General features: G+C 40.9%; 2 protein-coding genes across 3 annotated transcripts in view; one reads left to right on the plus strand and one right to left on the minus strand.

The window, feature by feature from the left end:
• mtor (mechanistic target of rapamycin kinase) overlaps positions 1-2,002 on the minus strand; it is a 53,956-nt gene extending 51,954 nt beyond the window's left edge. The window contains exons 1-6 of the mRNA XM_088368208.1: positions 1,843-2,002; positions 1,342-1,484; positions 1,081-1,189; positions 679-911; positions 227-427; positions 12-146 (exon numbers count right to left, since the gene is read on the minus strand). Coding sequence (XP_088224334.1) covers positions 12-146; positions 227-427; positions 679-911; positions 1,081-1,189; positions 1,342-1,470 — 807 coding nt within the window. The 5' untranslated portion in view covers positions 1,471-1,484; positions 1,843-2,002. The remainder of the gene's footprint in view (positions 1-11; positions 147-226; positions 428-678; positions 912-1,080; positions 1,190-1,341; positions 1,485-1,842) is intronic.
• A 7,858-nt stretch (positions 2,003-9,860) lies between these two features.
• Positions 9,861-14,844, plus strand: part of agrn (agrin) — a 183,263-nt gene continuing 178,279 nt past the window's right edge. Inside the window, exons 1-2 of one of the 2 annotated variants that reach the window (XM_088399957.1) lie at positions 9,861-10,367; positions 12,431-12,692. In XM_088399957.1, coding sequence (XP_088256083.1) covers positions 10,146-10,367; positions 12,431-12,692 — 484 coding nt within the window. In that variant the 5' untranslated portion in view covers positions 9,861-10,145. The remainder of the gene's footprint in view (positions 10,368-12,430; positions 12,693-14,844) is intronic. The other variant, XM_088399961.1, reaches the window with a different exon arrangement.

Here is a 14,844-nt window from a genome sequence, read left to right on the forward strand (position 1 = left end):
AAACGGCTCACCTCTCCTTCCATGCTGCTGATGCGAACCAGCTCATTCAAGATGAGGAGAGCACCATGGAACCTGTCATCCCGATTCATACCTTTTTCCTTAGCCAAGGTTTCATCAAAGCCCTTCTCTGCCTCGTCGAAGGTTTGCTGTCACATTAAAGAAAACTTCAAGCGTCAAGACACCACCATTAAAAGGTGACTTGAGTGGATACGATTGAGGGCCTTACTTTGTACCACTGCGGTTTCTGCATTTCTTTCGTCTCCCTCTGCGTGGTGAGGATGAGACAGGCCCGCAGTGCAGACACAGCACCCTCTCGGATGGCCTGCTTGGGGTCCCACACGGCATAGAAGATGTTGTCAAAGAAGGGCTGCACTTGCTGAAAGAAGAAGGTTGGTGCGCTCACAGCCAGTTCCCTAAGCACCAATACCTGAAACAGAAGACAGAAATTAATTTAGGCCATGAACACCTTATTCCTTTTATTGCTTGTGATATTTTTTCAATTTTTTGTGGCTCCTGTATTTCAAAGTGCATCATTGGTTGCTCGAACAAAGTGACATACTTCACTTTATCTTTTAAATTATTACATCCATCTATTCTCAGTGAACCTAAAAAAAAAAATTGTCACAATACAAATGCATAAAACTGTTATTTCACCAACAAATGGGTATTTCCACTTACTGCAGCGTGGCGTCTGCCTTCATTCCTGTCTGCTCCCAGCCACTCCAGGGCCCTCTTCACCTCAAACTCGACATATTCAGCTGTGAAGGTATCCCCTGCCATAGACAAGTGACCCATGGCTTTGGAACCCATTTCCATGACCACTGGGTCACTGGAGGGTAGCAAGTTGCGCAGGTAATTGGCGAAGCGGCTAATCCTGGTGGCATTGCCTCCCTCGACTCCGATCAGACTGACTGTGGGGGAAACAATAGCCAGACATTGAGTATATCATTTAATGCAACAAACTTTGCTGAGTCTGCTGTTCTTGCTGTGCACACCTTGACCATTTAGGGACGTGTGGTGCAAGCATGCAAGATAACCCCTTCACGACACAAACAAGATACAGCATAACTAAATGTTTACCTATTGCGAGAATCCCTCCTTTCTTCTCATTCACATCAGAGCTGGACACCAGCTCAAATATGTAGTGATTTAATTCATCATAGAATGTGGTGGCTTCATCTTGACTTAACTGTAAAAGACAACACAAATCAGTTTCCACAAACATTCTCACACAAAAAAACTAAATTGGTGACAGGAATGCACTGGAAATACAGTAATTTTAAAAACAAAATCAAACCAAGTGTACAAGAAAATGATGTCAATGTGGAGCCAGATATTTACCTCTCTCAACTCTGTTGTCACATAGTGCTGCAGATCCTTGGCAGATTTGGCTCTGGTGTCTTCATTTCGACTCTTGAGCCCACTGACAAACTGCTGCAGCACAGTGGCTGTGCCCGACATGATCACCATCTTGATGGCCTGATCTGCATTCACAAAAACGGTCAAAAGCTGACTTGTATTGTGTCATAAAAGTTTAAAATTGACTAGACATGCAAGATCTGTGTTTGAGTGGGTGATACACGGGTGAGCTGCTTGCTGACAGTAGATGGCTTCGTCTCTGGCTAATGTTAATAGATTAATTCGTTCAAATTCCGAACCACTTATCCTCAAAATGAAGAGAATGCGGTATCTGGAAGAGGTATGCACACACTACTTTTAAGATTCATTCATACGGGACAGGTATAGCTGTTGTTTATGTTTAGCTTCACTTCAGCTAGCGCTAGCGTGCACAATGAATGCAGCTTTGAGAGAACAATCAAAGATAACAATCACTCTACTTACGTGTTCACAGGCACACAACTTATATACCATTCGATTTTTGCAGAAGATCCCTCATGATCGGACATTCAGGCTGAACCGGAGTGCAAGGTTAGCTAGCTAATGTTTCAAGAGACCAGCAGCTGACGTCCTGCAGAGTTGAGGCGTTTTACGAGAGTGGGTGTTGCGTACATCTTGCGCATACTCGGCAATGCAGACGTCACTTTTAAAAGCTCAGAGATGCGCAAAGCGAATTAATTTATTTCGGACTTTTTAAAATTCAACCTTGCATCTGCCTATATTTTCATCGTGACAGATCGGAGGTTTAATGCATTTGTCAAACATTTTCAACAGCTTGCTTCGAGACAACCATTCACACAATTCAGATCTCCAGACGCCACCATTTGTACCTTATGCTCCTAAAAGTTTAGAGGGTTTTTTTCTACGTGCGCATCTGCGACCAGTATATATTTTTTCCATTATCTCTACTCTTAAATATGTTTTTTTAAGTTCAGTTTGGGGGCGACTCTCCTCCAAGGAAAAAAAAAAAAAAAGGCTACTCTGAAGCCCTGCAAATTATTTTTATTTTGGTTGCGCTAAGTTCATCTTGTTTTTCCTTTTTAATCACTTCACTGGTTTCTTTTATGTCAAACAAATTATTTTGGTGCATAACCATTTTATTGCTTGATATAAAAGAAACCAGTGAAGTATTTTTATTTTATTTTAATTGTTGGTCACCCATACCATAATAGTTTTGATGCATAATAGCATTATAGGGAGGAGTTTTCTCCAACGTGCTATTCATTTTGTAAGGAACACGTTTTTATTTTGTTAGTGCTAAGACAATTCGAATACAATTAAGTCTTTAATTGTATTTTGTGTACCCAGTGTGGGTTCAGCTCCCACGCAGGGAGGGTGAATATAAGCATGAATGATTTCTTATCTTTCTCTGTGCCCTGTGATTGTCTGGCGCCTGGTACAGACAGTCTGCATTTTGCCCACAGTCAGCTGGAATTGGCTGAAGAGGATTGATAGGGGTTAAAGAAAATGGATGGGTAGATGCGTCAGGAATGTGGACTACCAATTATTTAGAGTGGTAAAATGCAATTTAACAAAGTAAATTATCTTAAAAAGATAATACAGAGTAATATGGTATGAATGTATGCACCATTCATCAACTTTAGTATAAACATTTTAGCATCAGTGTATAATAACATATCATATTTGTATTATTTGTGGAGGAAGTGCTTTTGCAAAGAGGAGGGGCAAAGAGGGCATCAGCAGCTTTGCAACACTAAACATGGAGAAAACAGGAGGGTGGAAAAATGAAAGCTTGGGAAGCGGGGGCAGATTTCTTTATCGCCTCCTCTTGGACAAGCCAAACATTTTTTCCTGATAAGACATCACAATCATCGTGCCTTACCTTTCTTGTGCGACTTTCGCTCATGTGTGAGTGAGAAGAAAAGAATGACTTGACTTCAATCTGCTCTACAACAAGTGTGTACATAATGCTCCTGTTCAACAGTCTGGGCAGGATGCAGCAGACAGGATGTTGGGCCAACTTTAATCAGCTCAAGGCTTTGATTTCATGTGTCTGTTTATTTTGTCCTTCGCCTCAGAGTCCTCACTCAAATGTTTTTTTGAAACATTTTGCCGGTGGTGAAGCCTGTCATTAAGTAGAGGCCCAAGCAAGAGTGAATAAGCTTATTGAAAAGGTGGACCAACGCCTACATTTACACCCAGTTTCTTGATCTATCCATCTGCTAATCACTCACATCTTCTCTCTTCCCTCCCACTGTCATGTTCTTCATCTCCTTCCTGCCCCCCAACAATCACATTCATGTCATCTATTATTTTAGGAGGTGTTCTTAAGTAGGGGAAGGGGGTGTTGTATGAGTCATAGATTCCTGAAGAAAGATTCACATGGCAACATCTGGTTTTGGGGGCTGGGGGCGGCTGTCATCACCTACCAGGAAGTGTATCCCGACGTGTTAATATATTCACCAGCTCAGACAGTGTTGACTCTCATCGGTTATTTTGACACATAATTCAAGTAGTTGATTAATTAATTAAAGTAGTAGCCACGTTGTCTTGAGGGAAATCTCGGTTTTAACGACACAGACAAACGAAACATTTAACACATTTCAAGCAAGTAGGCTATAACAATTTACATCTATCAATAAAACACTCACTCGCCAAATGATTTTCTCCACGAACTGCAGCACGCTCCAACATTCCCAAAACATGCATACTCGGTGAATTGAGAACCCCAACCTGCCCATTGTTGTTATGAACAGTTGATTGTCGACATTAAGTTCTCTGTGACGATTGGCGACCATGCAATCCATGTTCTACCTCGCTTCTCGCCCAAATGAGGACATGTGGTAGGACCGTAGGAAATGGAGGGATGAATGGAAACATCAAATCCTTGTTCCACATTGATTTTCTATTAAAAAAAAAATTAAAAATACATTTGTTTGATAGTTTTCCATGGTTGAGGACCCAAAGTGCAGTGAAGCATGGATGTAAGACAGGGGAGCAAAATATTGACTCAATCAAAATATTAAATTGATGTTCTCAGTAAAATAAAGAAACTCAGAACAAAAGAAAACCTGGTCTGGCTTGAGCAGAACAGGGTTAATCACTAAAAAGCCCAAAATGTTTGTTGAAAATCTTCATAAATGCTCACTTGCTCATTTTAAAGGCTGTTTGCTGAGGTAGCTAAAACCAGTTGACAACTACTTTTTGCTTGGCTGGGCTAAATCTTCAAATGCCATTGAAATTTGGAAGCATTATTTCCCTATTCTCCACATTTCTCAATATAGTTTCTCCATTGATTTCAAAGCATATCAGATATGCTAAAAGTTTATTTTAGGCACAATGACGTAATAAGATTTGCCATATCTTACAACGTCATTGTGCCTAAAATAAACTTTTAGTTCCACTTTCGTCAAACATAAAAGCTGCTATTCAATCTTGCCAGGCTTCTTTGATTTCGAGGTGAGTCAGCACAGCTTGACTAATGACAGGGCATAAAGTCGTACAATGACACTGGAGCGTGCAATTAGCTAATGCAACTGGACAGCTATTTAGAGCCAAACCTAGTATGATGATGATGCACTTTTTTGTTCTTTTTAGTCCCTGGCTTAGTTCATCTTCAGCACACACTCACATAATTGTGCTGACTTAAAGGGCAGTTAGAAAGACAGAGAGAATCCTTGTGTAGAAATCAAATTCTCCCCATGCTTGGAGATCAAGCTCTATTGCTAATCCATGTGCAACTGTAGTTAGATCTCATATTTCCATTGTCGAAAGTAGTGTAGGGTACCACCCTTATGTTGATAATCAAAAGAAATGGGATTGAGTCTTGACGCTGGCCTATTGATATTAAATTCATTTGCTCTACTCTGCTCTTTAGCTTTGTTCTGCTCCACTACTGTTGGTTTTCTTCACGCCTTCAACGTGACATGGTTTTCACAGTTATCCATTTTTCTGTTTTTATTGGCTGCACTGTGGTTCGAGGCTTTCACGGCAGACTCATTTCTTAATGGACTCTAGCGGCCACCTGCCAAAGATCAATCAGGGCAATGTATTGTAGGTATCCATTAGACAAAAAGCCAGCCTAAATTGTGCTTGAGGCGTATTATAAATGGATAGGAGAGATGGATGCGTTTTTTTTCAAAAAGGAAAAAAATGGAGCTGTTCTGCCGACATGGTCAAGGGTAATGCGGGCCCAAGCGTAGGCTGAAAAATGTGTTGATGTTTGCACTTGTCAGCTATGAGCGCCGTGGGACCGCATGGGTTATTAATCGGCGATACCGGAGCGATTACTGTGATCCACGAGCTACTCAGTTACAGGTTCTGAACAATCTGTGGCCATAATGCATCAGTCGGTTGTTTAACAAGCACAAATAAGCAGAGCAAACCAGTCGCAGGCAATGTTAAGGGATAAATATTTCAAACATAAAATGAAGACAAAACTGGTGCCAACCGTCCCAAAAAGCTGCAGTTTTGCAAGAGTGAAATGCTGATTCCATGTCTGCCTTTGTAAATGGAAAGGGGCAGCTAAGAGCCCAGTCTGTGGAGTGTGAGCTAACAAAGCAATGAAGCCTTTAAAATTCATGTGGCATCTAAAAACCAGACGTCTATTACAGTATAGGAAACTGAGTGTTAAAAGAAAACGGGCTATTCAGACTGGCCCAGATGGATAAAGAGGTGACATAACCAATTAATATTGTAGAAATGCAAACTCTCCTGTTATTTATTTATTTATTTATTTATTTATTTACAAGACTGAGTAGATGTTAGATTTGGTGGGGATTCACGAACTGAAGGCTCACCCCAAACGTTTAACATTGAGTCGGTATTATAGCTTTATCTGCCTTATCTATAATGAAGCAAACCCCTCAAAATGGTGTTTCTCACAGACACGCCTTTATCTTTGCGACACTCAAGCCTATCTTTGACACCAATTTAGATTTGACAGACAGCCCATTGTAGAACCTCAAAGAATATGGGATGGGTAGTCTTTAAAATCTTTATGCCTTTAAAAACAAATACATAAACGTAAGGGGCTAAGAGGGAGTGGCTTGGTTCATGGAGTAAATCATGATATACATATACATACATACTTCAGACTTCATACATAAACTGGAAGAAATCCCTCCATGGTAAACTACAATAGGAAAACGTGTTCAACTTAAACAACAGCAATTTAGCAGGACAGTACTGGAAATGCAAATCTCTGTCATTCCAGTATGTTGCCCAAGAGAAAGCATGCAGAGTACACAAATTGATAAAAAGACAATTTGTTTTTTTAGATTTGCAGTTTGGGCCTTACAAAGGCAGAATTTTGACATTCATGTCATTCATGTTAAAAGGTCATAATCATCTTGAAGTGCACGTAAATTCTTTATAAACATCCAACAGCAGTAATTATTGTTCATTGTTTCTGTACAGTAAGTGTAATGTAAAAACTTTGTCCCACCTCTAGAACTCAATCCACAACACACTTTCCAGTTCTTTATAGACAACCCTAACCCTAACCCTAACCCCCCAACACACACACACACACACACACACACACACACACACACACACACACACACACACACACACACACACACACACACACACACACACACACACACACACACACACACACACACAGCCCCCCCCACCCCACCCCAACTGCAGACTTTCTCAATTAAAGAAAAAGCTAGTTAGAAAAATAGAAATAGGACACGCCCCATGAGAAACTAAGTCATTTGACATTCCGGTTAAATGCAAGGGGCTAAAACCAGGTGTCAATCCTGCTCTCATGTTTGGACTTGACACCACAAAGCAGCATCTGGCAAAGCGTCAGAAAGCTAAACAACAGCGTTTGCTGCAACTCTTCTACTGCAACTGTTTGTGTTTGGAAAGCAGTGCTACAAATGTGGCAAACTCAAAGTGCATCTCACTAGCAAGACTGTGACTCTGACAACTACCAGTTCCTGTCTGCAGTTCCTTGTTGTGAGATCCGAGATTATCTGTGTTTTTTCAGGGATTCTGTCAACCGATTTCACTGACCAGAGCTGGTGTTCTTTAAAAAAAACAATGAGTCTCTGCATCAAGTTGGTTTGACGTCTGCATTTCTGTTTGGAAAGAAAAACTAAGTAAATTAACATTTGGACCACCTATCGTAACTATCCAAAGGTCAAAAACGTTCATACTATTTCACTCATACAATGTGTGTTGGATTTGTTCTGTCTATGCCATGATTTGCATGAATACATATTTCTCTGCTTGATTTAATGTTATGGCGTATTGTTTGCACTAAGGTCAAACCACTGATGTCACAAATATGCTCACCAAGAATGTTTTTATTCTCGTGCAAACATCTACAGGGATTTCTCAGTTACATCTTCCCATGCAAAACCAAAATCAGAGCAAGCATGACAAGCGCAGGATCACAACACCAGCAGGTGTGCTCTGCTATTTATGTTTCAAATAGTGTGCTATATCACTTACAAGAGTCTTTTGGCGTGGCGCTGTACCGTGATTCCCCGATATCCCGTGATGCAGTGAGCATCGAGGATGCGGTACTGCAGCTGCTTCTCATCACGACGATTCCCTCTAGATTTGCGTACAGTTTCATGACTCGGATTACAGCACTCTTTGTCTTGTATACATGTCGTCTCCGTACACAAATAATTGCCGTGACAACGATGGGAGGCCAGCCATTATGTTCGCAGGTTTGCCAAATCTGATATGACAACGCCACTTGGGTAATCTAGTGTCACTATTGGTGAAATGGCGGATTTTGCACAAATGCAAACAGCTATGAGAAGATTGTTATTTAAGGAACTAAAACAAATGTATTTTAGTTGTGGCTCTAACTAATCTGAAGTGAGGACCAACATTGGACGCATGGATCAGCTCCAGGCCACACATGTTGATGGTGTTTTTGATTTTGTTCTGTCATTTAATATTTATGGTCACAGTTCATGGTTGAATAAACAATTAGTAATGCCAGACTGTCATGATCAAGTGAGTTTCCTCTGCAAGTCACTGTTGTAATATTTCACCTGGTGCAATCCCCAACCCCCCTTTTGTCCAAGAAAGTTTTCTTTTGTACAAACTCAATTGTCCAAAATGAGGTTCAGGAACAAATTTTCTACAAATATGTTCTCCGGCAACTGTGCAGGAGCAAGCCTGTCATTTTCCCCAGGAATAGACGCCTAGTTAAAATTACAGCTTTTAAGGACGAGCAATTGACGCACTGTCTGTTCTTAAACAGAACCCTGAGAATATAACCATGTGGTATCATTTATACATTTATACAAGGTTTATGACATAAGCGTGGATCCTAAATGACATATGACACAGTGTGTATTTAGCCTAGGCCTGTGCAGCATTAGAATTTGGTTTCTCAAGGCTCTTCAACCATAAATTGTAGTGTAGGTAAAACTTTATTGCAACCCTCAAAAGCTTCTTGTAATTGTGAAGTATCTGCATTTAGAAAATGGTTTTGGACATGAAAAAAATAACTACTTTTTAATTGTCATTGGAAAATAAAAACAATCGCGATTGTGCGGCTCTATAAGATTAATTTCTCATTCTGAGTTAGACATACGGTGTGGTAGCGCTAAAACTACACCTGGATTTAAAATAGCCACTGTTCCTGGTTCACACAATTTATTGCCAGAATTTCCAGGCACATCCAATGCGTCGAGGGGGTCCAATTGCACAGTTTGTTGGCCTCAATATTTCATCTCTGCTTTTAGCAGATGATGTGGTAGCTTCATCAAGCCGCAATCTTCAACTCTCACTGCAGCGGCTCACAGTTGAGTGTGAAGCAAATGGTTGGAATCAAAATCAGCACATCCAAATGTTTTTTCCCCTGGAAGTGCTGATCAAAGTGGGTGGGGAGATGGAAGTCTAAGCTTCCCTGATGTAGCTGCTGCCCCTGCGACTCGACCTTGAAGTGGAAGAAAAATAGATGGATGAATAAATAAACAAATGAAGATTTGTATGTAAATGTACGTGATTTTATTTTAATAGATGCAAATCGTAAACATAAAAAAGTGTTTATGGTAGACAGAAGAGACTGCAAATACAGCACAGATCACACATAGGTTTTATTTGATATTTTAAAACACTCTTTAACATTATGTTGATTCTCAAGGTCGAACGAAGACTCCACATAAATTGCTGACCATTCAATGTAAATGCCAAGTCACAGCATTCTATCAACTCTCTTGAAAATATTAAATTTGAAAGAAATATCAAATGTATTTCCTTTGCTTGAAGTCAACTGCGCAATTTTTTACATTTTTTTTTATAGTGTTGCAATAGTTTTACTTACGAAGCTCATCCACAGCTTTCGCGTCTTTCCCTTCTAAAAATGTTCAGGAGATTGTCTGTGCGACTGCAGGGGGCGCCCTTGATCAGCCACTTTGCTTGACCATCCTTGCAACCCCCCCAGAGGACACACACAGACACACTTGTGGGATCAGCTATTTAGATTGCATGCAAATCCGTGTGTTTGAGAGAGGGGGAGAGAAAAGTGCTGTAACATTCCTGCAGAGAGAGAGCGCGAGCGCGCGAGAGACCCCTTTTCCCCTTCCTTACTCTCTCTTCCAGCCGGCGGCGGTGGAAAGGAGATTTTCAATCCTGGCTGCAGATGCGCGAAACTGGGCTGCGGAGTGGAAGACACACGGGAAGCCGGTAGACAAGTTGCGGTCCAAAATCCAAACCCTTTGACAACCATTTGGAGTTGTCGTACACTCCCGGTGGTAACATTAGACAACCACTTGATTTTTTTTTGTAAGAAAAGTTAACTTATGCAAATCCGTGCTGCGGTCATGAGTTCACAGCGGAGACTCGGAGTCGGCCCGGCAACGCTGCTCCTCGCCGGTCTGCTGATGGTCCTGTTGCAATCCTGTGCAGCCAGTTGCCCGGAAAAAGACTTGGAGGATCGCGAAGAAGAGGCCAACGTAGTTTTGACGGGCACAGTGGACGAAATCATAAACATGGACCCGGTACACAACACCTACTCTTGCAAGGTGAGTTTTTTTCCCCCCACATGCGATCGGTTTGTGATTTTTGCAACAAGGAAGCCAGTACACCTGCTGCATGCACTACAATTCAACAAACTAGAGCAACTTTAAAGCCAATCTCCTTACCGGAAAAAGAACCTCAACCGGTTATTGCAGTGCAAATTGACACAATTGGTTAGGAGATGGTTTTCTTTTCTGTGAGCAACAGATGACCTCAAAAAAGACTATAACATGCTGTACCGGGATACAATAATTATAATTAATTCATTAATTAACATCTAATATTTTGGTATCTCAATTAGCTGATGAATACCTGACATCTGGTTGTTTGTGTAGTGTGCAACAAAAAACACAGCACACTTAAAAACTGCTGGGTCAATACCCCCCCACCGCGCGCGCGCACATGCACACACAGACACAATTTGAGTAAAATAAATCAATAATTGACGCACTCATTGGATCATTTTGACCCAACAATTTTTTTTCTACAAATAAAAAACGGTTTTGCACGTTTCTATTAAATTGTGTTGTTTTCTTCAAAACTACACTCAAAATTGGGCCGAATTGTCCCCAGCTGTGGGGTCAGCCAAATTTACATGTAAATTCTAAATATTTAAGATAATCTATTAATGAATATTTAAGCAAGATAAAAGGTCCAAGCCTGGGAAAAATAAAAAAACATGGGAAACATTGGACAAATACCATGACTCAGTGTATAATTTGTCAAGGTCATTTCAGATGCTAGGGTACAGCAATTGATTATTTAGAGCAGATAATTAAGCACGGTGGTCCAAGGGGTTAGCACAGTGGCCTGAGGTTCGGGTTAGAATCTCCTGAATCTTGTATGCATGTTCTCCCCGTGTTTCTCCGACTTTATTCCGCACTAATTAGTTTGTAGTTTATTAACTCTAAATTGCTCTTAGGTTTGAATGTGGGTGTGAATGGGTGTTTGTCTATACATGTCTGTGCCCTGCTATTGGCTGGCAACCAGTTCAGGGATGTCCTCCACCTTTCACCCAAAGTCAGCTGCATAGGTACCAAATAAGGACATAAGCACTTCTACGTATACGTGTACGATATGTAGGTATAAAAATATAATTTCAAATTTGATTTCTAATCAGACCTTTCTGAAATTTTGGCAGCAGATTTTGAGTATAGCTCTTAAAATAGCATTGGAAAAAAATTATCCACTGTTTCTGTTGCTTTGCTCTGGAAGAAGTCATCCTCACTCCCCATTTCATGGCCACTTATTGTGAAACTTCTGCACCGCGGTCGACTTGTGGTAGACCACTCTATAATCTGTCAAAATAAACAACCATGTTCGGTCAACTCGCTTTCCGTCTCTGAGTGAACGAGCTGAGTAGATTAGAGGCATGCACGGTTCTTGCACTGGAGACTGAAACCGCGACCAATTGCTAAACTGAGACTATTCCTCCAAAATGAAAATGGTCCTCCCGTGACAATGCATACATCAGACCTTGTGCCACTTCCTATAATGCCAAGCAATCTTCAACTGTAGTGGTTGCTGAAAGACTGATTTCTTATGTTATCACACTCGAGAGATATTTTGTTCCCAAAAACAGAGTAGTTTTTGCATTTTGTGTGTTTCGTTCTCAATTTTGATGACGCTATGACTTTTTTCGATTTTTAGATGCCTGATATTCCACTCGTCCCTATGAGAACTGTTTGATTTGTGTTGATCTCTCGTGTATGTATTGTTGAACAACATCTAAACCCATACGCATTTGGAAAAATTGTTTGCACCATTCCATTGTAGAAGGAAAACCCCAAAATATTCCCCTGAAAAGTTAAACAAAGAAAAGTAATAACTAAAAATATCCTGAAAATTAACTCATGAAAATTTGTCATATCTCCTTTTTTTTGTGGTACAGCTAAACTATTATATCGTTATATATAAAAAAAACATAAGTTTCTAATTTGTTGTACAACATTTTGGCACATTTCAGATCCTTCAAAATTAACTACAGTAAATCAGGTGTTCATATTACAAATTAATAGTCTATCGTTTTGTTCTGAGGTGTGTTTTCCTGTCGTCCTTTGACCAATAGGTCAGAGTGTGGCGTTACTTGAAAGGAAAGACCAGCATAAACCGTGAAATTCTCTTGGATGGTGGCAACAAGGTGATGATTGGTGGCTTTGGCAACTCCGGCATCTGCGACAACCAGGTTGCCACGGGAGACACTCGCATATTCTTTCTTAACCCTGCCCCGGAGTCCATGGGGGCTGAACACAAGAACGAACTGATGCTCAACTCAAGTCTGATGAGGATTACGCTGCGCAACCTGGAGGATGTGGAACACTGTGTGGAAGGTAGGCAGAAATTCAAATAAAATTTGATGAAATGCCAAATTCAAAAAATTTTTTCCTGTGACTTCAGCTTTATCTGTCTCAAGTCTTTTTTTCTCTCTTTTAAATACACTGAAAGCAATATGAGCTCTTTTAAAGCTACAAATATTTTAAATAATATAGCTGAACCGTCCCCGAGCCCGCGTGGGTTTTCTCCGGGCACTCCGGTTTCCTCCCACGTTCCAAAAACATGCTTGGTAGGCCGATAGAAGACTCCAAATTGTCCCTAGGTGTGAGTGCGATTGGTTGTCTGTCTCTGTGTGCCCTGCGATTGGCTGGCAACCAGTTCAGGGTGTCCCCCGCCTACTGCCCGACGACGGCTGGGATCGGCTCCAGCACGCCTGCGACCCCCGTGGGGACTAAGCGGTTCAGAAAATGGATGGATGGATGGATAGCTGAACCGTATGACTCAAAGACACCCAAGTCATTTTAGGAGCTATGTTGCTATGGTGAAGCTTTGGCCTCGCATGGATGTAGGCGTGCCTGACGAACACCTGAAGGATCAGACTTGAGTGGTCAAAGAGTGAATCCTGACCTTTACACTCAATTGCTTTGCTATTTGAAGTCAGGGCAGAAACCCTTATAGCCTTGTAACACTCTAATCAGCGTGTTCTCACATTTTACGACTGCTTCGCACCATTTTCAATTTTAATTAAACATTAACTCAATGTCATGATTTGTTTCGATTTTACTCTCTTTCTCAGCGTAGCCATGAATAGCACATCTTTAGAGTTCATGAAGATGCTCGCCACCTGTGCCCCCATGCCCCATGGGAAGTGAGCTTGCTGCCTTTTGACTTTTACTGTTTGCAGCTGTTTAAAGTTAAGATCTAACTAGTAATAGAGAGACTTTGAGCACTGGGGGTGGAAGTCAGGGTGGGAGAGGTGAAAGTATTTCACATATGTTTAGTTCTATTAAAAGCGGCTTTGCCTCAAGTTGAGTTTGTCCATCTTGCAACTTTTTGGCTCCGACTGACTGGCTACTATTGTCCCTGTGTGTTTTGGCCCAGGTATTTAAAGATGGTTTATTTCACAACCACATTTTCTCATGGCACTGTTCAACTTGAATGAATGCTCAGAGCGCTCCAAGAAGTTAATGATTAAAAGTAAAGGTGCTTTTCACTTAAAGTTCACTTTCTGTCCTCCAAATGAATATTTACTACCTGTACTACCAGTCATTTAAAATACAGCTCTTGGCTCAACAATTTTCAGCCACAACTAAACCGCACCAGAATTTCTGCTAGCAGGTCCTACATGGATTCGGTCCGCAAATCAGTCTGTAGAAAAAAAATCATGTTCAAGGAGGAAACAACTTCAATTTTTTTGAAGCTAAATACATGTTTCTTATGTTTTCACATATGCTATTCAAAGTTTCAAGAGTAGCAGGTTTGGCCCATTATCAAATCTATGTAAACTGGTCCAGATAACGACATGCCTTCATGGAAAAGAATAGCCTTTTAGGATTATTTTAGTGCTACCATTTTAATTAAAAAGAGTTTAGTTCGATCAGATTGTGCGCAACCAACCACCTTCAGAGATTTGTATGTAAGCAATGGGACAAGACTGTACCTGCCACCAGACTCATTGTGCGCTCCCATGCTCTCTCCTCATTCTTGTCATGTTGGATAGACTCCGGAATGCCTGGCAGGGAGCTCGACTGGGAGACATGCTCTCAAGAAAAGGGCTTTGTGTGAGATACTTGACACTGGGAATTTGAGAATTCAGGAGAAGTAAGAAGAAATGCACATCCAGTCCCATCCTCCAAAGACCAAAAATTTCAAACAAAAGGGTACTGAAAAGTAGGATGGTATAGGAGGATATATTGGCATGTGTTACAATGGAAACACAGATCATTTGATTCTATACTGTACAGAATCAAAGTTTTTCCTGGAAACCTATTACCATTCCACCAACACAGCCAGCGGTGAAAACACAAATCCAACGAGGGTTTACTGTTTCAAATTCTACCCTACTCAATCAAATTCAACTAAAACATGTGTCATGTGAACAACTGCTTGTTGACAGGCATTCATTGAGTCCTCCCCTGAAGAGTGTTTATGGTATACTTGTCGTGAAATGATGTTTCTTTATTAAACAAATTAGTAGAGATGGGTGAG

The sequence above is a fragment of the Syngnathus floridae genome, chromosome 2 (genome assembly GCF_059516105.1).
Source record: "Syngnathus floridae isolate MCC-2025c chromosome 2, RoL_Sflo_1.0, whole genome shotgun sequence".
Lineage (NCBI taxonomy): Eukaryota > Metazoa > Chordata > Actinopteri > Syngnathiformes > Syngnathidae > Syngnathus > Syngnathus floridae.